The sequence below is a fragment of the Pinus tabuliformis genome, chromosome 3_2 (assembly GCF_031772625.1).
Source record: "Pinus tabuliformis cultivar Carrire ecotype Pingquan chromosome 3_2, CPIR1, whole genome shotgun sequence".
Taxonomy (NCBI): Eukaryota; Viridiplantae; Streptophyta; class Pinopsida; order Pinales; family Pinaceae; genus Pinus; species Pinus tabuliformis.
The window spans coordinates 504390805-504414554 of record NC_142302.1 but is presented as its reverse complement, the minus strand read 5'-3'; the positions used below and the strand labels follow the sequence as shown (position 1 = coordinate 504414554).

Genomic DNA, 23750 nt, shown 5'->3' with positions numbered 1-23750 from the left:
AATTACGTTCAGTTAACAATACAAATCAAGTAAAGTCGCACATCAATACATCATTATTTTATAAAACCATGATTCATCAAACACATCATATAACACATTCATACATGACAGAAGAAAAGGGAGTAAACACAGGAATTTTCTTTATTGATATTCAGCAAAAGGTTTACAGACTCAAAACTTCCCTGCGCACTCAACTACAGGGGTCCACACACTCAGCTATGCACACTACTTTAGGCCTCTGCTCACTCAGCTGCAGAGTCTTTCCCCTCTAAGACTTCCTTCTCTGTGCTAGACTTTTTCCTTCATACCCATTGACAAAAGCATCTCTATATGCCTTAGACTCTCTGAGACACACCTATTTATACAATCCCATGGTCCGCGAAGCATGGGTAGATCTCAAAAGCAGACTCAACTTTACATAAACGAGGGTAAAAAGCCCTTTTTGACTTTTAACTAGCTACGCACTCTGTGACCCAACTTGCGGAGACTTTACATCTTTTTACATCAAAACTTGGGCTTTTGCCCCAAAACTGACCCCAGGGGACCCCATCCCAACAAAAGGTCACTAGTTCGAAACTCTGTAAACAAAAATACAATCATTCTAAGTATTGGTGTGGCTCAGGCCAAGTGCAATACCCGAGTGACTTTGAGTGTCCCTAGATCGTGACTACTCAAAATGTGGTTTAGGAACTTAGGCATTTTATTCTAAGACTCACATAACCTAGCAAACCAAGAAAAAAACTCTAAAATATATAAAAGGTGGCTTGCTACAAGTCATTGACACACAAATCGCAGCAACAAATCACTGAGGTTCATTGTCAATCATTGTCGTGGCCATTATAGCAGTCACTATGGCAGTGACAACAGTAGCCACAAATATGGAACCGCGATGGCCACTGTGAGTGTTTGAGCACTTTGATGGAGTTGTAACTACCACCAAAAAATGGAGGGAAAGTAGATATAAAGAGTCAACATGGATAGAGGGCCAAAACTTTAGAATTATGTTGAAATTCATTGACTTTCTAACTTCAACTATGAAATTTGACGAACATGGCAAAGTGCTTATCAACACACGCTTAATTTCACAATTTCAAATATATATATATATATATATATGATGTTTTAACTAAAATTCGGCAATACAATTCCTAGTAAAATTGTAATTTCTTATTGTTTAAAATGCAATTATGAATGCAATACATTCAGCACCCTAAAAAACCACCAAGACACTAGGATTAAACAACTTAAGCTTGTGATTTTTAAAAGTCGTTATCAGATTTTAGGAAAAAAATTACCAGAAATAAATAATATTTTAAAAATGACCATTTCATCTATCAATTAGACTGTGCGTGTTTCTATATAAACATTAAAATTACGCCATAAGAACATATTATTATATATAATTATATAACATGTAAAAATATATTTTTATTACCGCGTAGGAGTGGTCTATATTAGAATTGGGATTGAGAAATTTCCAATCTTTAAAATATAAGAAATTATGAACTTCTAGATTTGATAATATGAAAATATTCTTCATCTAATACACAATCGAATAGATAATATAAAAAAATTATGAATAGGTTTTCGTTTTCAAAACCATTAAATAACCCGTATTAAATTTGTTTACAATTTTATTTAATTAATACGGTGGCCTAATCCTCCAGTCTGTTTCTCTACGTGAATTTATGGGGCCTATGGATAGTCACGCCCATCGGTTCGATACACCATATTGCCATCGCTCGATATCATTTCATTAACCTCGCTCTCGCGCTACGCCATCCCGTCTTGGTATTCTGGAGGAGATTACATGCGTGTTGTTGGCGTTCCGGTTCTCAAACGCCGGCTACTGTCCGCAATACAAAATACCATAAATGTGAATGCCATGCATGAAGCTGAAGAGGTAGTCATGTGGCTTTGATTCAATAAATATTAGAAGGTTTTGGATGTTAATTGGTCTTATTTGGATACAGATGATATTCTCACTCATGACCAACCACCTGTTAAGCCTTAAACCGAGCACATCACTGGAAAAGATGAAACAAGATTTCTATGTTATGAATAAGGAATCTTTCAGCTTATCTTTGAACGTCCCTGGTACATCATTCCATAAAAGCTTTCTATTTCGAATTTTGGAATATTTTTGAAATATGATGGATTGGGAAAATATTAAATAATTAATTTTATAGAAAAAATCAAACATCTATAATAACTCCTCTTAATCTAGAGATCTGAGGCAATTACCTACATGGTTTTTCAAGGTCTAATAAAAAACCATAAAATTGAAAAATAAATATTTGTTTTCAAAATTAAACATTATAATTTGGATTGGTCAATGTTAACCTAATGATAGTCCTGCGTGGCAAAGACTAAAAATGGCAAAGACTAAAAATATATCTATGAAAAATATTTCACCATATCCATAAAAAAAATATTTCACCATTAACATAGCACTAATTTTTGTTATGTTAACCGTAACTTGATGTGAAGCAAAAACCCATTACTGATAAGTTACTACTAGGTTGCTTGTGGTACTGGTTTTTAGTTCCCCCTGATCATGGCCTACCATGGATATTTTTTTAAAGCATAGATATGTTCCTTAAAATAAAAATAAAAAATAAACTGCGGAAATCAGAATTTGAATAAAAAAAAAAAAAGAGTAGTGTTTAAAGCATTCAAATTCCTAATTCCTACATATTATTATGTCAAAGTCCATGGTCCTTACATTCTATTGTTTGAGAGTGTCGTTGAAAGTTGAAGCATAAGGCGAGATTTGAGAGTAGAGTGTCAACCGTTATCACTTTTCAACAAAATATTTTTAGTGCGACTCTACGACACACATTAAAGCTACACAAAGTTGATATCTCGACACTCTTCTTTACACGGTATATACATAAGAATGAGATTTTGAAAAGTTGGTTGCTAAATGTGAAGTGTCAGATACTTCTCTACGTTCTTCCGTGCGTCAAGGGAATATTCGTTTTCTCAAATTACTTGTGAGATTTCGAAAAGTTAGTTGCTAAATGGAAAGTGTCAGATACTTCTCTACGTTCTTCTTCCGTGCGTCGAGGGAATATTCGTTTTCTCAAATTACTTTTGAGGAATTTAATAGCATAAAAGGAATATGATAACATGGTGGGCACTTGTCTTTACATGATAAAAGGTACATTATTAGTTAGGGAATATTCGTTTTCTCAAATTACTTTTGAGGAATTTAATAGCATAAAAGGAATATGATAACATGGTGGGCACTTTTCTTTACATGATAAAAGGTACATTATTAGTTGTAATTTTATGTAGGGTTATTAATTTTATTTATAAATACAAAAATTAAAATTTCAAAAACATTGAAACAGTGTTTTTCTTTCATTTCACTTTTATGTTTGTTTTGAATTAGTGTTTTCAAAATTTTAATTATGTTGATAGACATGTCTATTTTACAATAAAGTTTATAGAATTTTAATCTAATAATTAAGTAGACGGCAAGGATTTAATTTCCATAAAATATTTTAAAATATTCTTTAATAATATTGGATCATGTTATAATAACAAAACCTATTTACAAATTAAAATCTCTATAATAAAAGTGGGTGAATCTCCATGATTAAGAATCTTGTTACATGTTTTTTAAAAATGTATATATGTTTAATTTAGATATTAATTTTTTATATCACTAACAATAATTAGTATTATATTAAATAAAATTATAATTTAATTAATTCTTATGATTTTTTATTTTTAATTTTAATTTTATCAACTTGAGATGTATGATGAAGTGTTTTGATGTTTATTATGAATTAGCATTTACTAACAATTTGATTTATATCGCTACAGTAGTATAATAATAATATATTTTGATGAATATAAACCATAGCATTATAACATTTTTTACAAATAATTATGTTGATAGGCATGTCTATTTTGGAATATAGTTTCAGAACTTTAATTTAATTATGGATAATTATTAGAGGGATGATATGAATTTAATTTCCATTGAATATTCTAAAATATTCCTAGTAGTATAAGAAAATCAAAATTTGAGATTTCTTTGCCAAGTAGTTACGTTTTTTCCTTTTAGTTAAATTCATTAATTAAAAAGTGTCATATGAACAAAGTGTCATATGAAATGAGTTAGGCTTTTGGGCATTTGGTATTGATAAGACATGTTATTTGGTCATGCCATTATAACAAAGCCTATTTACAGATTAAGAATCTACAAGATAAAGTGGGGGTAAGTCTCCATAGTTAAGAATCTTGTTACATAAATTTTTTTAAATGTATATATGTTTAACTTATATATGAATTCTTTTTATTATTATAATCAATAATAATAATAAAAGAAGAAGTTATAATTTAGTTGGTTCTTATGATTTGTCCAGACACTATAGTTCCTTTTTTGTAAGTACTTAGTGGCCAACCAGTCCAGTAGGAGTGAGGCATTAGTTTCGTGGCACCTGCCCAGCTCTTGATGTACTCTCTTCTTGAATTAATAGAAAATGTTGACTTACAAAAAAAGATTGAGATTTATCTTAAAAATAATTATAACATTGCAATTTTCCCTCTCTTCTTGAATTAATAGAAAATGATGACTTACAAAAAAAAATTAAGATTTATCTTAAAAATAGTTATAACATTGTAATTTTCCTTTCATTTTTTTCATTTCTGTATACATTGTTCTACAATATACTGAAACGACAAGTTTGACGACATTATATTTCCACTGTGAAGGAATAATGTCAGCATTATGCTAAGCAAAAACGAAGAAAAACGTTCGACCATGTAATAAAGAGTTTTAGATAGCTATCATTTAAAAACCAAATTAACGGATTTCTTATTCAATCCCAAGGACGATGATCGAAGTATATCAGTGGATTATTTCATGCCAAACCATCGTAATAAAGCGTCTTATCGATATAATTATCCAACTAGAGTTATGTTCAGAACAGGGACTAACCCATTCCAGAAGAAGCTGAAGACGGGCCGGCAATCTTGCATCTACGCACTTTCTCCCGCTCACGATCTCAAGAACCACAATCCCATAACTATAAACGTCTGCCTTCTCAGTTAATTGTCCATGGACAGCATATTCGGGTGCAGTGTAGCCTCTGCTTTGTACCAAATTCGTGAAAGCCAAATATTAATGTCCGGATTCGACACATTACATAGATCTTTTAAGACAATTAGTAAATGAATTTTTGATCTTACATAGTTCCTCCGACTCTGGTAGAAACATGTGTTTCGTTTTCGGGGAAGAATCTAGCCAGTCCAAAATCTGCTATTTTGGGATGAAAGTTGTCATCCAGAAGTATATTTGCACACTTAATGTCTCTGTGTATAATACGAACGTTGGAATCCCCGTGCAGATATGCAAGGCCTCGAGCTGTGCCCACTATAATGTTTACACGGTTTTCCCAACTCAAAGTATAGCTTATCTCTCCTGCGGACCTCCAGCAATAGTGCTTCAAAGCCTCAATACAAGTTACACGATCTCTGAAAAGCATGAATTGTGAAAACAGTAGCATTAGTAAGAGCAACGTACCGAACAAATGTTTGTCAAGACTGTTATTTGACATAAATTCGTAAACCAGCAAACGTTTGTCCCCTCGCGTGCAACACCCGAGTAAACGAACAAGATTACGGTGACGGACGCTGGTGATAAGCTTAACTTCAGTCAGAAATTCCTCCACAGCCCGAGTAGTCTGCCTTCCATTCAATTTCTTAACAGCAACATAGCTTCCATCCGGAAGTCTTCCCTGCTGATCATCAAACTCATTAAAATAATCTGCAAACGGACCATATAATTGAGCAAAACCATCAAAACCACATATGATATTCTACCTTATAAACTTCACCGAATCCTCCTTTGCCAACCATGTTGTTTCTGTCAAAGTTCCCAGTGGAACCTCTGAGAACCTTGTAATCAAAAATGACTTGCCCGAAATCTCCCCTTGCAGCTAAATTCTTATCTGTGCAGAGCATTACAACAACAATTTTCTTCATAACAATTGAACACAACCGAGTTAAAAAACCTCAGCGGAATGCAGCATGGAAGCCATAATGCTATAATGACCTGTTCTAGCCCAGATCTTGATACGTCCACCGAACATCAAGCACAATGTCACTACTATCAGAACTGTTCCCCCAGCGCTTCCCAACAATCCAGACACTAATTTCGATGATGTTTTACCAGGCGAATGTGTCAAATTCCCCAAGTTCCCAACTGCTCTGGTCAAATTCGTAGATCTGGGCGATTTTGTCATATTCTTCGATGACACCGTCAAATTCCAGGACGGCGCCGTCACATTCTTCGATGCTGCCATAAAATGAAAGCAAAGGAATCAAGAAACCTGCGTTTAATATCACGATGAAACAGCAAAAACTTGCATCAAATGTAAAAAGTTTCCTACATGAAATCTCGGTATCGGTGAAAAACGAATAATTTTAGTAGCGTATAAAACAGACTCTCTCAAGACCTCAACCTTCACGCTGACTAGTTAAAACTTCTGACACAATGGGAGTCTATAGACACACTGCGAGGCTGTTCTCCGATAGAGTTCAGCGAAGGGATGCGAAAACAGCAATTTTCCCAGACTCTTTAGCATTAACATACCTAAGAGTTTGTTTGTTCTTGCGCCCCTGCTCCGGCCATTGGATTCATGGCATTGTCGGCCGCTAGAGCTACTGCAATCGTAATCACCGCCATAATATCCAGAAAAGACAAGTGGGCAACTTTCGCCACCAGTCGAGCCAATAACATCATATAAACGCAACGGCTTCATATATGGCAACAACTTTGTGTAGTCTTTGAAGTGAACAAATAGATGAAAATCAAGCCTAGAAGGATGGAATAAAAGAGGGCGAGACTAATGGAAAAAGAGCCCGGGCGAGACTAATGGAAAAAGAGCCCACGACGGAGACGGAGACGCGACATTCAAATATTCAAACACACAACTTCAGCTATGACCCACATGTCTGGACTTGGTGACAGAATCTTCTTCATAAATTATTTAAGGCCTGTGGCTTTGTTAGCCAAAACTTCCCATAGAGTTTAACGTTTTAATGGAGAAGATTTTTATATAGATTTATCGTTAAACGAGTTGATTAGTTAATTAATAATTTGTCACAGTATAGAAAAGATAATAGTAGTGATAAAACAACAATTATAAATTAATTGATTGATTTATTAACAAAAATAAAAACAAAAATAAATCAACTATAGGAATAGAATCCTATTCTCATCATCATAATAAAAGATGTAGGAGAAAACAAACAATGCTCTGCTTCTTATTGAATGTTGGTTTATAGTAGTTTATTTTCACAAAAATGGTTGATGCGACTTTTTGAAACTAACATAATTAAAACTAAAATAATGTAAACTACATTAAACGTAACTTTCAAAAAATAAAACTGAAAATGCTGAAGATGAATTGCAACGATTCTATTCTCATCATCATAATAAAAGATGTAGGAGAAAACAAACAATGCTCTGCTTCTTATTGAATGTTGGTTTATAGTAGTTTATTTTCACAAAAATGGTTGATGCGACTTTTTGAAACTAACATAATTAAAACTAAAATAATGTAAACTACATTTAAACGTAACTTTCAAAAAATAAAACTGAAAATGCTGAAGATGAATTGCAACTGAAAATGCTGAAGATGAATTGCATGGATGTGATTTGAATTATATCAATATATTATTTTTTAGTTGTATTGTTTTTAGAGTGGAGAAATTGGAGGAATCAACTTGCATGGTCATTTTTAACGACAAGTCGAAAAGTCCCAGTGCAAAGAATTGGGATCTAAAACCTTCAAACCTTCCAAAACCATTTTGAGGCACCAAATAGTATTTTTTGGGTCAAAATTTTCCCGCTATAGCACTAGACCCCATGATGTTGATCTACACTCTAAGACCTTTCCAATGGTTACAAGAATTGCTTAAAACGAAGTTCACATGGCAAAAATATGCCTCCCACAAGTTGTCTTACTACATTGACCACCATGGTACAAGTGGATGTCATGTAAACCCCTATCAATTATGTATATGGACTTTCAAGAAGGCTTTAGAAATCCCAAATTGTAGCTCTACTTGAGGGTTGATGGAGTCGAATCTTATCCATCGCTGACTATCAGTGTATGTTAAATACCAAGCCCCTAGGAAGAGTACGGGTTACATTTTTTGCTATTGTATTTTGTTCCATAGTTGAGCGAAACAATTTAGAATGGGAAGTAGAACACAAAATAGAAGGGGTTAAAGTTCAATAAAGGTCGTACAAGACAGCTATCAAGTAACTCCATAAAGAGTACCTTTTCCTTTGTCAAAAAAAAAACCTTTTCCGTTGTCATTACAGATTTCTATATTAAATAAAAGAGGACAGAGCAACCTCACCTTCTAGTTCAGTTTCTCCCTATAAGTGTTTCCCACTTTCTATTCTTTATTTTTTGGCATTTCAACTATTTTCATTCCTTTAAGCAAAAAATCAATTAATAAAGAATCTAAAATCTAAAAGAAAAATTAACATAATATAGATTTCAATAATTTTATCATATCTATTGTGACAAACTATAGCAGTGGAATATCCACATCCACAACAGTTTATAGATAAACATGGCATTAAATGACATGCAAAATCTCACATAATCTAACACAGTTCCGGTCTAAGTTCGTCTTCCTCACCTTTCCTTTCACTGTTGGGGAGATGATTCCGTAAAAGCTATTGGCAATGCTTTAGGAAAATACATCGACAAAAGTGAGCCAAAAGAAAGCATGCATGTGTGTGCTCAAATGTGTGTGGAAGTCGACCTGGGCAAAATACTCCCAGGCTGTGAAGAGCAAGCTTGACAACTAGACTCACATTCAACAATTGGATTACGAACAACTTCCCTTCAAATACAAGGTATGTCATGAATATGGTCATTTTGCAAATAGATGTCCAAAGCGAGAAGCAAACGAAACAGCTGAAACGCAAAAAACTCAATAGGAACTTGTCAAATGCTAAAAAAAAAAAAACAGAAATAAACCTACAAAGCATTCTATTCCAACCCCTTCTGAAACCCCTCCCTAGGTTGCTCCTCCCCTCCTCGCTTTTCCAGCCTTTAGAATCCAATCCTTTTACCTCCTTGGCCTTTCCTCTTGGCCTTCCCTCTACATGTGATGATGTAGAGCCTCTCATCCCTTATCCCTCCCTTGCCTCCCCCCCCCCTCTTGCTCCCTCTCTCTCTCTCCTCCCCCTCTCCCTCTTCTGGCATCTCATTGTCTCCCTCTGAGCCCTATTGTCCCCTCTTTTGAAAGGATTATCACTAGAAACAAATCCAAAGAAACTTTTGCTCCTCCTGAGAACCACAAAAAATATGGAAGGAAAACAAAAAATACATGGCCATGGGAACTCAATAACCAATGGACACCTATATTGACAAAGGTGTTGGATACAAGGAAATGTTAAATAAGACAGTGAGAGGAAAAGGATCCTCAACTCCATCACATAGTAAATAATGAATCTGGTCTCCTGGAACTGTAGAGGCCTTGGGCACCCCTCAAAAGTAAACGCAGCAATAGATCTTATGAGAACTGAATGCCCTGATATTCTTCTACTTTAGGAGACCAAGTCAACAAAACAAGAAATGAATCAGATAATTCAAAAAACAATCACTTTGAAGGAATAGCAATAAATGCTAGAGGATCTATTTGCACAATGTGGAAACATTCTTCCTGGGAACTAATTTGTTCGCTTAAGGAGCAACACTAGATCAAAACAGAAATCAAAAACAAAATCTTTGGAAATCAAATCATCATTTTCAACCTCTACACCCTCTCATTTCAGAGATAAGGATCAATGCTGGCAATCCTTAGTTGATCAACTAGATTCAGAAGTCAATAGAAATGTAATAGTTGGAGGTGATTTCAACTTGATTTTGAATGCAAAGAAAAGCGTGGAGGTAGCTTCCAGCCAGATCCCTATAGAGATAAGCTTGAGAGCATAATAGAAGCCCAAAATCTAATGGATATCGTCCCTAAGAATGGCAAATTTACCTGGAGCAATAGAAGAACAGGTCCAGGCAATATAAAAGAAAGATTGGACAGATTTCTAATTCATGTCAGCCTCATCTCTGGCACTGAACCAGTGATTTCAAAAATTATTTCTTCCGCAGCTTCTGATCATAAGCCCATCTCTCTTAGATTTGGTGAAAATGAAAACTTGGGTCCGCTCCCTTTTCGATATAATCCTTTGTGGTCTACCATCGAAGAGGTCAGGAAGCTGGTGGTTTCAACATGGAAACTAAGCATCAATGGATCTCCAAGCTACATTTGGGAAACTAAGCTAAAGAAAGTCAGGATCAAACTTAAAGAGTGGGCCAGATCCCACTACAAAGAGCCAAAACAAAAGAAACTCGAGCTTCAATCAGAGTTAGATCAAGTCCAAGCAAGTATGGAAGCTGGAGAGGTTACAAAAGAAATGCAATTGAAAGAAAAAGAGATCTATTGGGAAATCTACAAGACCAATAGAAGAGAGGAGGAAACCTAGAGAATAAAATCCAAGAATTTATGGATTCAGGCTAGTGACAAGAATATTGCTTTCTTTCATAACCTTACCAAAATGCGAAGTGTAAAGAATCACATTGAGATAATTATGGGAGAAGGGAATTCTGAAATTAAAGGGCAGGAAGAAATTAAAGAAGAAGCACATCATCACTTTAAAATATTGTTAGCTGCTGAAGAAGAGAACACCAATTATGAAGACTTCATAAGACATATCCCAAATTTAGTCTCGGATGAGGCTAATGTTGCTTTAACTAAGCCTGTAGAAGAAGAGGAGCTCCAAAACGCAATATGGAACCTTCACCCTGATAAAGCTCCAGGGCTAGATGGTTTCTCTATTGCCTTTTATCGTTCATTCTGGGAGCTCATTAAAAAAGATCTCCTAAAGATGATTCATTGGGTTTTCCGAAAACGCAAAATTGGAGGCAATACCAACTCTACTTTCTTGGCCCTTATTCCTAAAGAAACTAGGCCTACCTCTCTTCATCGGTTTAGACCTATATCCTTGTGCAATTCATCTTACAAGATCATAACTAAGATTTTAGCAAATAGACTCAAACTCCTCCTCCCTCTCTTGATTTCTGAAAATCAAGGTGGTTTTGTTCCAAATAGACAAATAGTTGACAATATCTTGTTGGTCCAAGAAGCTATTCACTCTAGTCTATCCAGAAATGAGCAAGGTTTTATCTTGAAGCTTGACATGGCCAATGCCTTTGATAGAGTTAGCCATTCATTCCTCTTAGTTGTCCTCCAAAAATTTGGTTTTGCCTCAGACTTCATTGACCTTATAAAAGCTTGTATCCAAGGGCCTTGGATAGCCCCATTAATTAATGGAAGACCTAGAAAAAATTTCAAAGTTCCAGAGGCCTCAGGCAAGGTTGTCCTATTTCTCCCTTTCTCTATATTATAATGGTTGAATCTCTAAGCAAGAAGCTAGAACACAGCAGGAATAGCGGTCTTATCATTGGGATCCAATTCAGCAGAGGAGTCAAGAGTATGAATCATTCTCAATTTGTTGATGATAGAGCCTCCTGCATTGTTGCCAGAAGATTTAAAGTCATTTTGGATCAATTTTTTGAGGCCTTGAGAGGTCTTCTAAATAATGCAAAGAGTAGTATATTTGGATGGAATTCCCCTATTAGAACTCTTCAACATATCTCCCAAATTTTTGGTATCCCCTTCAAATCAAACTAGTCTCATTTCAAGCATTTAGGCTTACCAATCTCAAAAGATGTCATGAAGGTTGAGGTTTGGTATGCCACAATAGACAAATGAAGAAGAAAATGAAAAATTGGGGAATGCAATGGCTCAATTTGGTTAGGAGATTAACTCTGATTAAATCAATCCTCTCCTCCCTCCCATTATATCAATTCACAATTATTCAAGCTCCAACTGGGATCCAAAAGCAAATTGAATTAATCATAAGAAATTTTTTTATGGCAAGGAGGCAAAACAGAGACCAAGAAATTTAGTCTGGTCAGTGGGAAACAAGTCACAACCCCCTATGAGAATGGAGGAACTTCTATCCAACTCTCTGGATTGATGAACATTTCTCTAGGAGAAAAACTCATATGGAGGCTTATCTCAGGTGAAACCTCTTGGTGGAAACAAGTGCTTGAGCACAAATATATCAACTCCTCTCAGCACCATCTTCTCTCTTCACAGCTACCTACCAGGCCTTGTTCCCAAATATGGAAACTTTGCAAAAAAGCTATGCCTTTAATCAAAGCTAATACCTCCAGAATCCCTGGGGGAGGACATGACATAAACATTTGGACTGATAGCATCATGGGAAATCCCCCCCTTTCTGAACTTCAAGGCATCCTCCCTCTTAAGACTTGGATGAAAAGCAAAGGTATCTTAACTCTTGATCAAATTTCCTCTTGGAGTCAACATGACAATTCATGGGATGGTTGGAATACCCGACATTCCCCCCAAGCTTCTTCAACAATGGAATCTGCTTCTACACCATCTTAAGGGAGCAACCCCAATTAGCTTCAGACAACAAGATAAATTTAAATGGAATCCAACAAGTTGTGAATATTCAATTAAGTCTGGGTATGGGAAACTACAAGAAGATCATCAACAGCCTGTTTGGCCTCTCTGGAAGTTAGTATGGAAAACTGAAAGCCTCCCCAAAATCAAGGTTTTTATATGGACCATGTGGTGGGCTCCAGTATTGTAGCAATAATGCTACAACTCCTGGAGCTCCCTATCTCTAATTTTATCAACCCGGTAGTTCGTACAAACTTGGAAGCGACGGTGCTGTATGCACAAGTACTAGCTCTTGTCGCAGCTGTCACTTGGTCAGCTAGCACAAGTCCGCTAGGGCTCAAGCCAACTTTTATAGGCTCTCAGAAGAAGCTTTATGAGTGATGGACGAAAGCTATCTTGAAGGAAACTAACCTACTTTGCAAAAAGGAAATGGAAAGCCAACAAAGCATAGAAACCCTAATAAACCCTAATTTAACTAGCTTGACCCTTACAATGCAAAAACGTGAATGAAACTTCTACCAATGATGCTATTACATGCAGTGAGTTGAAATATATGCATCTAAGCTACTTGCATCTGAAAAGACATGTTTTTGTATTTTTTCATTAAGTGGTTGGATTTATTGTGATGATGCTTTTGATTAGGGTTTGGTTGTGCAGGAGCAGTTGGAATGGAAGGAAAGCATGGGCAAGGTCAGGATGGCTAGGGGAGGTCCCAGAGGGTCTCTAGCATCAATCCCCAGAAGTCTACCACGTTCGGATGCTCAGCAACCGAGTTTGCAGACTTCTACAGGAAGTCTGCAGGGGATCCTACAGGAAACTCAGAGGTTTCTACAGGAAGGCTGTGAAATTCTACAGGATGGCCGACCGTGGGAGTTTTGGGAGATGGTGAAGTGATGGAGTGGTGTGGGAGGATAGGTGAGATGGAGATGGACCTGGTGATGGCTCAGGAGCAGAAAAATCAGAGGGAGGAAGAGTGCATGCAGTGGGTTGATGGTTGGAAGGATGGGATCAACGAAAGTTTAAGTAGATGGAGCTAAGTGAATAATGGATGAGTTGGAGGGTAAATGAGCTGGACAGAGGCCGAATGGGTGACTTGAGGAGAGATCAAGAAGAAGAAGAAGAAAGTGGAATGATATGGAGCAGCGTAAATGAAACAAATGACTTATACACCAAAACGAGGATTCATTAACCTATGATAACTGTGCCATGAAACCTATGAACAGCAATGGAAAACCAAGAAATGAAACTCGTGCATGGAAGTGAAATGTAGAAGTATGGTTCTATGTCAAAAGTGCATGGATGGATCTTCAACGAAAATGTCTATGTTGCAGCTTGCATGGAAGTGAGAAGAACTGCGTTTCTTTTTGGTGGTTGGTTATGGACTGCACCCCAATCCCTAACAGAGATGGCAGTGAGCCTTTACAACCTTTTTCTGGAGCTCCAATAGATTATATCTATCCTCTTCTAACCTAAGCAACTGGAAACAAATTCACCATAAACTAATCCTATCTAAGCTCATGAAAAAGACTAAATTAACAAACTGTAAATTCGAATTGCATGGTAAAGTAAAAAACTCAAAGTGCTGGAACGAAATGCAACAACATTACAACACCGAGGAGATCTATTGCTCTCAGGTTGGGCCCTAACCTGAGAGCTATAGCTCCCTTAGAAAACTCAGAATGAGATCAAAATCTGCCTTCTTTATTCATAATCTGATGTCATGCCAAAACTGGCTTACAAAAGGAACAAACACCGAGCTGTAGCTCGTACTTCAAAATTACAAGAGTAATACAAAAGTTCAAAAAGCTTCTATCCAAGGCTACGGCCTCAGTATTTATGCAAAATGATCATCCAACAGGTGTCCTTGATTTGAGGAGCTCGGCTGTCCAACTGAAGTTTAAACTGCTGATCCTGTAGGACAGTCATAACTGTTGTTCCTGTAGAACAGTTATAACTACTGTTCCTGTAACACAGTTCGTTGCCTCTAAGCTCGGTGGGGAGATGGATTGGAGCTCGGAGCTATGGTGGGAATCACGAGGAAGGTCCCCAAGACTGTGGACATCCTCTCCTAAAAACCAGCAGTGCCACCTCATTGTCTCCTTGTCTCCTTTTTCGTGATCTTTGCTCTCTTTTAATGCCAAAAACCTGAAATTATCATGTATTAGTCACGTAGATAGAATGTCTACCCTTCTTCCTACAAACAACACGAATAAACTAAGAAATGCATGCATAAGCAATAAAAGATGAACGGTTTGAGCAAAGCAAGTAGGCCAAATGAGCCCAAATTATACCAAAAATTGGGGCTCATCACCATGCTCAAGGGGAAATTCTTACAGTAGATAATCTTACAAAAAGAGGTATTTAGGGTCCCTCCATCTGCCCCTTTTGCTCTAAAGCAGAGGAAACAATTCTTCATTTATTTATCACTTGTGAATTTTCTATTAAATGTTGGCAAACCTTGGTTAGCCCTCTACAAGTCCATGTCAACTCCAATCTTAGCTTAATTGACTTTTTTGCTAATTGGAATTCCAACTACCCTTATCCCTTTAAAAATAAGAACATGTTGAAGCGCTTCTAGACCTACCTTCCATCTTTCTTATGCTGGCAGATTTGGTTAGCAAGGAACAAGTGCATCTTCCAAAATATAAAGCCTGAAGTTAGAAAAATTCTGGCCAAAACCTGGAGTCTTTCCATGGAAGTCATCCTATCAAAAGGGACAAAAAAAATGGATGACAAGCTCCTTCAAGAGGAAGAAAGACTCTAGCTCAAATTTGTTCTAGATCGACCTCCAAGCTTGGTTTGTCTTCCCAAGAGAACTCCCCTCAGATCTGATAAATGGAAGGTTCGATTGAAAGAGCAGGATTTCTCAATTTGGTTAAAATCTCTCAAGAGGCCTTGTCTCTTCTTTGATGGCGCCTCCAAATCAAATCTTGGTCTTGCTGGAGCTAGAGGTATCATAATCAATCATTTGGGATCAAATTCTGTCACATTTGAGTGGGGTTTGGGTATTGAGTCAAATAACAGGGCTGAGGCCTATGGTTTTTTGTTGGGATCACAGATTCTTTGCAATGGAAACTATATGAATCCAATTGTATTTGGTGACTCAGCTATACTTATCTAGCATATGGTCAAGAAAACAAACCCCAAGAATGTTGACCTAGCCCAAATAGTTTCCAAAATACAACATTATATGAAAAATCTTGGAGAGATCTCATACTATCATGTTCTCAGAGAAAACAATAGTAGAGTTGATGATCTTGCAAATAAATCTTGTACCATACCCCAAGGAGAGGTCAGAATCAATGAGGATATCTTTCTAAAATTCATTCCATAATCTCTCATCTTTTCACATGCACAATTGGACCACAAAAAAATCCAAAATCAATCCCCTCCTTTCTAAGGCATGTCTATGTTGAAATCTTCATGAAATCTCTCTCAGTCAAAGCTCCATCTCCCAAGTTGATAAGAGTCTCCTCGTTTTCACATCCCTTGTCTTTTATGCAGGCCGAATATCTAAGTGTGGATCTCTGCAGGATTCACGGGTTCCTTATCGACCCTCCTCCCTCTTTATATTCCCTTTGTTCCTCTCCATGTATCACGCTGCCTTCTAAGCCTCATCCCATTTGAAGCTTTGAGCTACATTTTAACTCTCATTCCTCCTCCCTGCAGTGGGCCTCCCATCCTCATCTCTTCGCTCCCCTGCAGCGGGCCTTCCTTTCTCTTCTCCTCGCTTCCCTGCAGCGCCTTCTCTCCTCATTCTTCTCTCCATATTTTTGAGCTTTCTGAGCCCCAGATCCTTATTCTATTAACCCAATGTTGTCCCCACTGCAACACCATCAGAGTTGAGCTGGAACAGATCAGGTTGTTGCATAACCAATGGAAGGATTGATGTTCTTCTGAACTTGGGTTTCTTTACCATCAATGCACAAACCATAGGAAATCCATTGACAAACTCAATGAGCGTTGCGCTCATATTGAGCAAGCTCTTCAGTCTCTGCAAGACATGGTGGGAAAGAAGTTCGGGGAGAATTCAAACTCAAATGATCGTTGCAGTGGGTACCAGCAGAAGGAAGAAAAATCAATCAACAAAGAATGAAAGGAAGAGACACTTTTGTTTTTGTCTCAGAACTCATCGGAACTGTTCTCTCTCAATCAGAATGCATTTCCTATATCTGTTTTGAATCACTCCTTAGTTAATCATGAATAGCAAATGTACTCTTTTACTTCAACAATATGTTAGAACTTATAAACCAAGTGTAGTAGGTAAATTAGGAATTTTCCAGCTTCATGCAAAAGCAGGAATCAACAAATCAAGGAATTTTGTCCATCTTCCTTCCTGATCTGCTCAAATATTTTGTATTTCGGAGTTTATCTCCCTTCCTTTTTCGAATGAATATATCATAACCGACTTAGTTAAAAAAAAAAAAGATGGATTGGATTCTTGGCCAATTTGATGGCACTCGTGTTATCGCGAAAAAATCATTGTAGGTGGACTTTGTTTCTCTTTGATTTCTTCTAGAATTTTTCTAAACCACAATGCTTGTGTACTTATCCAGGTGACTGCAACATAATCATCTTTTGTGGATGAAATGGAAACTATGCTTTGCTTTTTCAAGTTCCAAGTAATCAAACCTAAACCAAAAGAAAAACAATTGCATACTTTGTTTTAAAAAATAGAAAATTTCATCCTCATTTGACAAGCCTCCATTCCTAGAAAATATTGCATGAAACCCAAATATTTCATCTCGAATTCATTCATCATAGCAATTTTGAATTCATCCTTCACCTGAGAACTACTATCCAAATAAAATAAATCATCAACATACAAATTTATAATAAGAATATTATTACCTTACTGTTTGTAGTAAAAGGTAGGTACACACTTACTTCTTTTGAAGCCATTCTCTTAAAAATATCCATCAACCCTAGCATTATACCATGCTCTTGATGTTTGCTTGAGGTCATACAAAGCTTTCTTCAACTTGTAGACTTGATGTTCCTTTCCTTGCACTTCTAACTCTTGTGGTTGTTTGACATAAACTTCTTCTTCTAAGTACCCATTCAAAAAAGCACTTGTCATATGCATGTGATGAATGTTCCATAAGCACTTGTCATATCCATGTGATGAATGTTCCATTTCTTTTGAGCTGCTAGTGAAATCATCATTCTAAGAATAGTTTGTCTTGCTACTAGTGCAAATGTCTCTTCATAATCAACATCATTCCTCCATGTGAAACCTTTAGCACCTGATATTGCCTCGTGTCTTTCAACACTCCCATCATTGTTGTACTTAGTCTTGTAGACCAATTTAGTACCAATTTTTTCTTGTCATGTGGAAGCTCTATAAGCTCCCAAGTATAATTCCAGTGAGTAGAATCCATATTTTCTTCCATCATATCAAGTCCAATAGCGAGATTGCAATTAAGAATGTATATTGCTATAGCAATTGCATCACCCCAAAAAGAATTGCTCAATCCCTTAATTTGTAACATATTACTTGCCATTTCCACCACCGTACGATTTTTCCTTTCAGTCACTCCATTTTGCTGAGGCATGTTTTGATGTCACTCGTTTCACAATAATTCTAAAAAGTTCTTGAACAAAATTCTCCTCCACAATCAGTCCTTAAGCATTTGATTTTGCAACCTCTTTCATTTTCCACAAGGGCTTTATACCTCTTGAATGTATCAAAGGCTTCATCCTTGGTCTTCAAAAAATAAACCCAACACTTTCTTGAGTAATCATCAATAAAAGTAATGAAATATGATGACTTACCCAAACTCTTTGCTTGCATAGGACCACAAATATTTGAGTGAACTAACTGAAGTGGATAATGAGCCCTCCATGCATTGCCTTTTGAAAATTTCTATCTTGCATGTTTTCCTTTAGCACATCCTTCACAAACCTCCTTGTGTTCTTAAACCTTAGAAAAACCATAAACTAATGACATTGATGTTAGAAGCTTCAAACTATGAAAATTCAAATATCCATGCCTAAGATGCCACGACCAACTTTTGTCCTCATATGCCAAACTGACAATAATATTGTTATGTTCTCCAAACTTCAATAGGAACATTCTATTCTTTGACATAGGAACAACAGTAACCAACCTATTGCCTTGATTCTTATCAGAAATTGTACATTGTTCAACCTATTGCCTTGATTCTTATCAGAAATTGTACATTGTTTCAAACACGATGTTATAATTATTCTCACACAATTAGCAAACACAATAAATTATGCTTTAATTGTGGAGTGTAATAAATGTCTTTAATACTTTTCATACCTTCTTTAATATGGATTCCCATTACTCCTTTTGCAGCAACCTCAAATGTTTTGTCATCACCAAGCTTGATTTTGGATTTGAAACTTTCATTGGTTGTAGAAAAAAGCTCCTTATCTCCTGAACTCTGACATGCATTTAAAACACCTCGAGTCTAAATAACAAACATCTTTAGTACCATTTTCAACTTTGTCATAAGATAAAAATAAATAGTTTGGAGAGGCCTCATCACCCTCTTGAGCATAATTAACAATTTTGTTATATTATCATCTTCAAACCTACAATCCCTTTCAAAGTGACCATACCTATTACAATGATAACATTGGATACTTCTCTTATCAAATCTGGCTTTGCCACTACCTCTTGAACCACCTCTTCCTCTACTTCCTCTTGAATAATTTTGATTTTGACTTCTACCTCAGCCTCGGTTGCTTTTGGCGCTAATGTTGGCATCTTCATTCTTGGTAATTTGTAATTTAGTGAAAAAATCTCTTGCATCACTTTCTCTAAAAAGATCTTTCAATCTTTTATTCATGAGACATAAGAGATCCAACTAGGAGATCAAACTAAAGGGTAGACAAATCCTTGCTTTCTTCAGTGATTATGGCAATGTGGTTCCACCTTAGTGTTAGAGACCTCAACACCTTTTAAATCACAACCTCTTTGTTTACATTTTCTCCAAAAGTAGCCATTTTATTGACTACATCTTTTACTCACACACAATAGTCACTCACATTTTCAACTTCTTGCATCTTCAAATTCTCAAATTCTCTTTTCAATGACTATAGTTTAACTTTGACTTGTCACTGCCTTTGTAAGCATCTTGTAGAGTCTTTCAGGCATCCTCAGTTTGTTTTTGCACCTGCAATTCTTAAAAATAGGGCTGCTATCTAGAGCTATTTGATTGTGAAATAAACCTCGAGCGTTTTTCTTTTTAGCCTCCTTCATAGCTGCTTTCTCTTTCATTGTAAGAGTTCCAATCAGTTGACTTTTCATTACCCATTTCTACAATCTCCCATAACTATTTACCTGTCAAAACAGTCATCATCTTGATGCACCGATAATCATAATCACTTCCATTATATTATTGAATGGTTGGGAGTTAGAATTTGACATGATTGTCCCAAAAAATTAACATGCTCTAATACCAAACGAAGATTCTATGTAGACCTATCTCTAAACTAGCTAACTAATCAATTATAACAGCATAAAATAGATAATACAACCAAGGCATAAACAAAAATAAATTTTCATTCTCACAGCTGCACACACACAGGTGTCCAACACAGACCATCATAATAACAGAGGGTGTAGCACCTAATAAAAAGAGTGTGCAACCTTACAAAACAAACAGTTCCATGTTTTTTATTAAATTTTTACAGCATTTTATTTTAGAAAACAGCTCATGCATTTTGCATGAGCATTATTCGCAACTGTTTGATACTAGCAGATCTAAAATTAAAATAATGTGAGGAATATTTAAACATTAACTGTCAAAAACTAAAATTGAACATGAATTGCATGCATGGCATTGAATGACATGCACAATATCACATCAGTTATCAACATACATTATTGCAAGTCTCCATTGGCTTTGTTTTATGTGACTCTTTCAAGGTCAGTGCAGATTATAAACTGATTCAACACTATGGCAACTAATATGTACATAGGAGGCAAGTTCAATTCGCAAAATGTAAATATTTAAGTGTTAATATTTGTATTTGGGAATGAGCAGTTGACATAGAACATAAGTGGAATTTTATGAGTTCATCATTTATCATCAATCCAATTCCATTGTTCATCATTCTATCCTAACTGTTAACCATAAGCTGCAAAAAAGTAAATCAATCCAATTCCATTGTTCATCATTCTATCCTAAGTGTCAACCATAAGCTGTAAAAAAGTTGCATAAAACCAGCAGATTATAAGGTAGCCTCTCACTAGTTCAACACTATGGTAACAAAAATGTAGATAGGAGGCAACTTCAATTCCCAAAGAAAGATTTTGTCAAGTTGAGCTTCTTGCTAACTCCAATGCCATTAGTCTAGTCTATCTATCGAGCATTGATCAACTTATGGATAAGTATCGTTAAATCTACTCATCCTAGAGGCTCAAATTGTTGAATAAGTGTTGTCATTGATGTCAAAGAAAGTGGCGTTATTGATTAGAGCTGTGATATGATCACCGCAGTGGATTTCGACAAACAGGCACTTCTCACAATTATCAATCAAGATTGTTTTTCTCATGTCACTAGCAATTATTTGTGCTGGTTTTGCAATGAGTTATTGAAAGGTCCGTGTTACAGATGTGGATCGGATAAAAATACTTCTGCCAGAAGATAAAGTATTCAAGCTTGTAAGTGATGATGGTACTCAAAAAACATCTAAACTACAGAATCAAAGTTCTTTATACCTCATGCGTAGACATTGGATCTGAAACAGAACAATGTCAAAATCTCTACAGAGAATAATTCTTCTAAAACTCAGAAACAAGTGAGGTGGATAAATTTCTACAAGTCAACATACTAGATTGAAATAGATAGACATCGACGACAATATCTCTATGTCAATTCTGGAAACAAAACACCAGTTGGAGATCCATTTCATCTCACTATTCACGGTTTAAGGTTTCAGCTGCCTTGTGAACCCAGTTCCGTCACTGGTCCCTTCCCAGACCAGTGGCGTCATAGCACGGCAAGATGTATTATGTCATGATCTGAAAATCAGCAACAATGTTTTCAATAGAGTGGAGCTCAGTCTGTCAAATGGGTGTAGCTCGGGAGTCGGGTGGTAGGGAAGAGTCGCTATTATCCTCCCCACACAGGTTCCAGTCCCACCGGTATTGACATGCTTGCTCCTTGCGAGCCATTTCTAAATGAAAGATAACCAGCTTACCTAAACACAGGTCGGTTTTTCGTGGATGTAGCTAGTATCGATCTTCAATATAATGAACCACATAAAATAAAAATAGAGCGGAGCTGGGATATTATCCGTCAGAAAGGGGCTTTAACCTGGATACATCGTGCAGAACATAAAATAAAAATAGAGCGGAGCTGGGATATTATCCGTCAGAAAGGGGCTTTAACCTGGAAACATCGTGCATAACTTCATAAAGTAGAAAGACTTCCTTTCTCTCCTGTGATACAAAATCTACTTTGACATTGGTACAGTGAAAATGGCCACAGTATGGCAGGAAATACTTGAAAAAATTGAAGAGTGGCTTCACTTGGCTGAGAAAAAGAAACCATACGTGAATCCTGATTTGGACCCAGTTTTACTTGTGCCTGGCATAGGGGGTTCGATATTAACAGCCATGAATGAAAAGGGCCACAAAGAGCGAGTTTGGGTTCGTCTTTTTGCTGCTGATCATGAATTTTGAACAAAGCTTTGGTCCCTTTTTGATCCTAACACTGGAAAAACTATGTCCTTGGATCCAAAAACAATGATTGAAGTCCCAGAAGACAGATTTTGCCTATACGCTTGTGACATTCCAGACCCTGATCTGATTATTCGGCAATGGATCGTTTAAGAGCAAAGTTAGAATTCATACATAAAGCTTCTGGAGGAAAGAAAGTAAACATCATAAGCCATTTAATGGGAGGTCTTCTAATCAAATGTTTCCTCTCACTCTACAATGAAATATTCGAGAAGCATGTGAACATGTGGATAGCCATAGCTGCACCGTTTGAAGGTGCGCTTAGTTTATAATGGACATTCTTTTCATTTCTAAGTGGAGCATGCATCAATTGTTGGAAGAATGCCCCTCGATATATGAGTTAATGGCATGGCCTGATTTCAAGTGGTCTTCACCTCCTTTTATAGACTTCACCTCCTTTTATAGAAATATGCCGATAAAAAAGAATGACAGCTTTGGCCACTCATCAGTTGGACTTGAGGGCTACAGTCCACACGACTATGTTAATGTCATGAAGGATGCCCTTGTTAATAATATTGTTATCTATGATGGTGTGACAATACCATTGCCATTTAATTGTGAAATGTTGAAATAGGCCAATGAAACTCAAAAAATCATGTCCTTGGCAAAGATCCCTCCATTTGTAAAATTTTATAATATATATGGCACTTCCAATGAGATACCATATAGTGCATTCCATGGATGCAAGGAAATACCTATATCAGACATGGAAGAAGTGTTGCATTCAGAAGCTGTATACACTTCTGTAGAAGGTGATGGAATTGGCTATGGCAGATAAGCTTGTGGCAGAGGAAAAGATAGGTGTGCCTAGAGATCACCGGGGATTGGTTTGTGATGAGTGCGTTTTTTGTATACTTAAACATTAGTTGAAGACTGGGGACCCAGATTCTTTCTATGATCCTGTTGATGACTGTTATTCTTCCAACTAAGATCGAGTTGGAGCAACATAAGAAGGGTTTCCTCTCTATATCAATCACGGAAAACTGAGAAATCCTATCAGAAAATACTAATGATTATCATGAAACAGGTATACATGATTTTGTGGCGATGAGAGAAGTGCATTCCATGGATGCAAGGAAATACCTATATCAGACATGGAAGAAGTGTTGTATTCAGAAGCTGTATACACTTCTGTAGAAGGTGATGGAATTGGCTATGGCAGATAAGCTTGTGGCAGAGGAAAAGATAGGTGTGCCTAGAGATCACCGGGGATTGGTTTGTGATGAGTGCGTTTTTTGTATACTTAAACATTAGTTGAAGGCTGGGGACCCAGATTCTTTCTATGATCCTGTTGATGACTGTTATTCTTCCAACTAAGATCGAGTTGGAGCAACATAAGAAGGGTTTCCTCTCTATATCAATCACGGAAAACTGAGAAATCCTATCAGAAAATACTAATGATTATCATGAAACAGGTATACATGATTTTGTGGCGATGAGAGAAGCTATAGTCAAGACACAATACCATGGGTTGATTTAGAAACGTGGGCACCAAACCACT

General features: G+C 36.5%; 1 protein-coding gene and 1 pseudogene across 4 annotated transcripts in view; one reads left to right on the top strand and one right to left on the bottom strand.

Moving 5' to 3' along the window:
- LOC149181506 (cold-responsive protein kinase 1-like) overlaps positions 1-23750 on the bottom strand; it is a 92642-nt gene that overhangs the window by 16693 nt on the left and 52199 nt on the right. For 2 of the 4 annotated variants that reach the window (XM_089418332.1, XM_089418334.1), the window contains exons 2-6: positions 6071-6313; positions 5839-5966; positions 5540-5756; positions 5206-5437; positions 4955-5105 (exon numbers count right to left, since the gene is read on the bottom strand). In XM_089418332.1, the coding sequence (XP_089274458.1) occupies positions 4955-5105; positions 5206-5437; positions 5540-5756; positions 5839-5966; positions 6071-6313 (971 nt within the window). Of the gene's footprint in view, positions 1-4954; positions 5106-5205; positions 5438-5539; positions 5757-5838; positions 5967-6070; positions 6314-6610; positions 6783-23750 lie in introns of those variants that run through there. The other 2 variants (XM_089418335.1, XM_089418333.1) reach the window with 2 other exon arrangements.
- On the top strand, positions 21921-23027 carry LOC149181507 (lecithin-cholesterol acyltransferase-like 4 pseudogene; annotated as a pseudogene).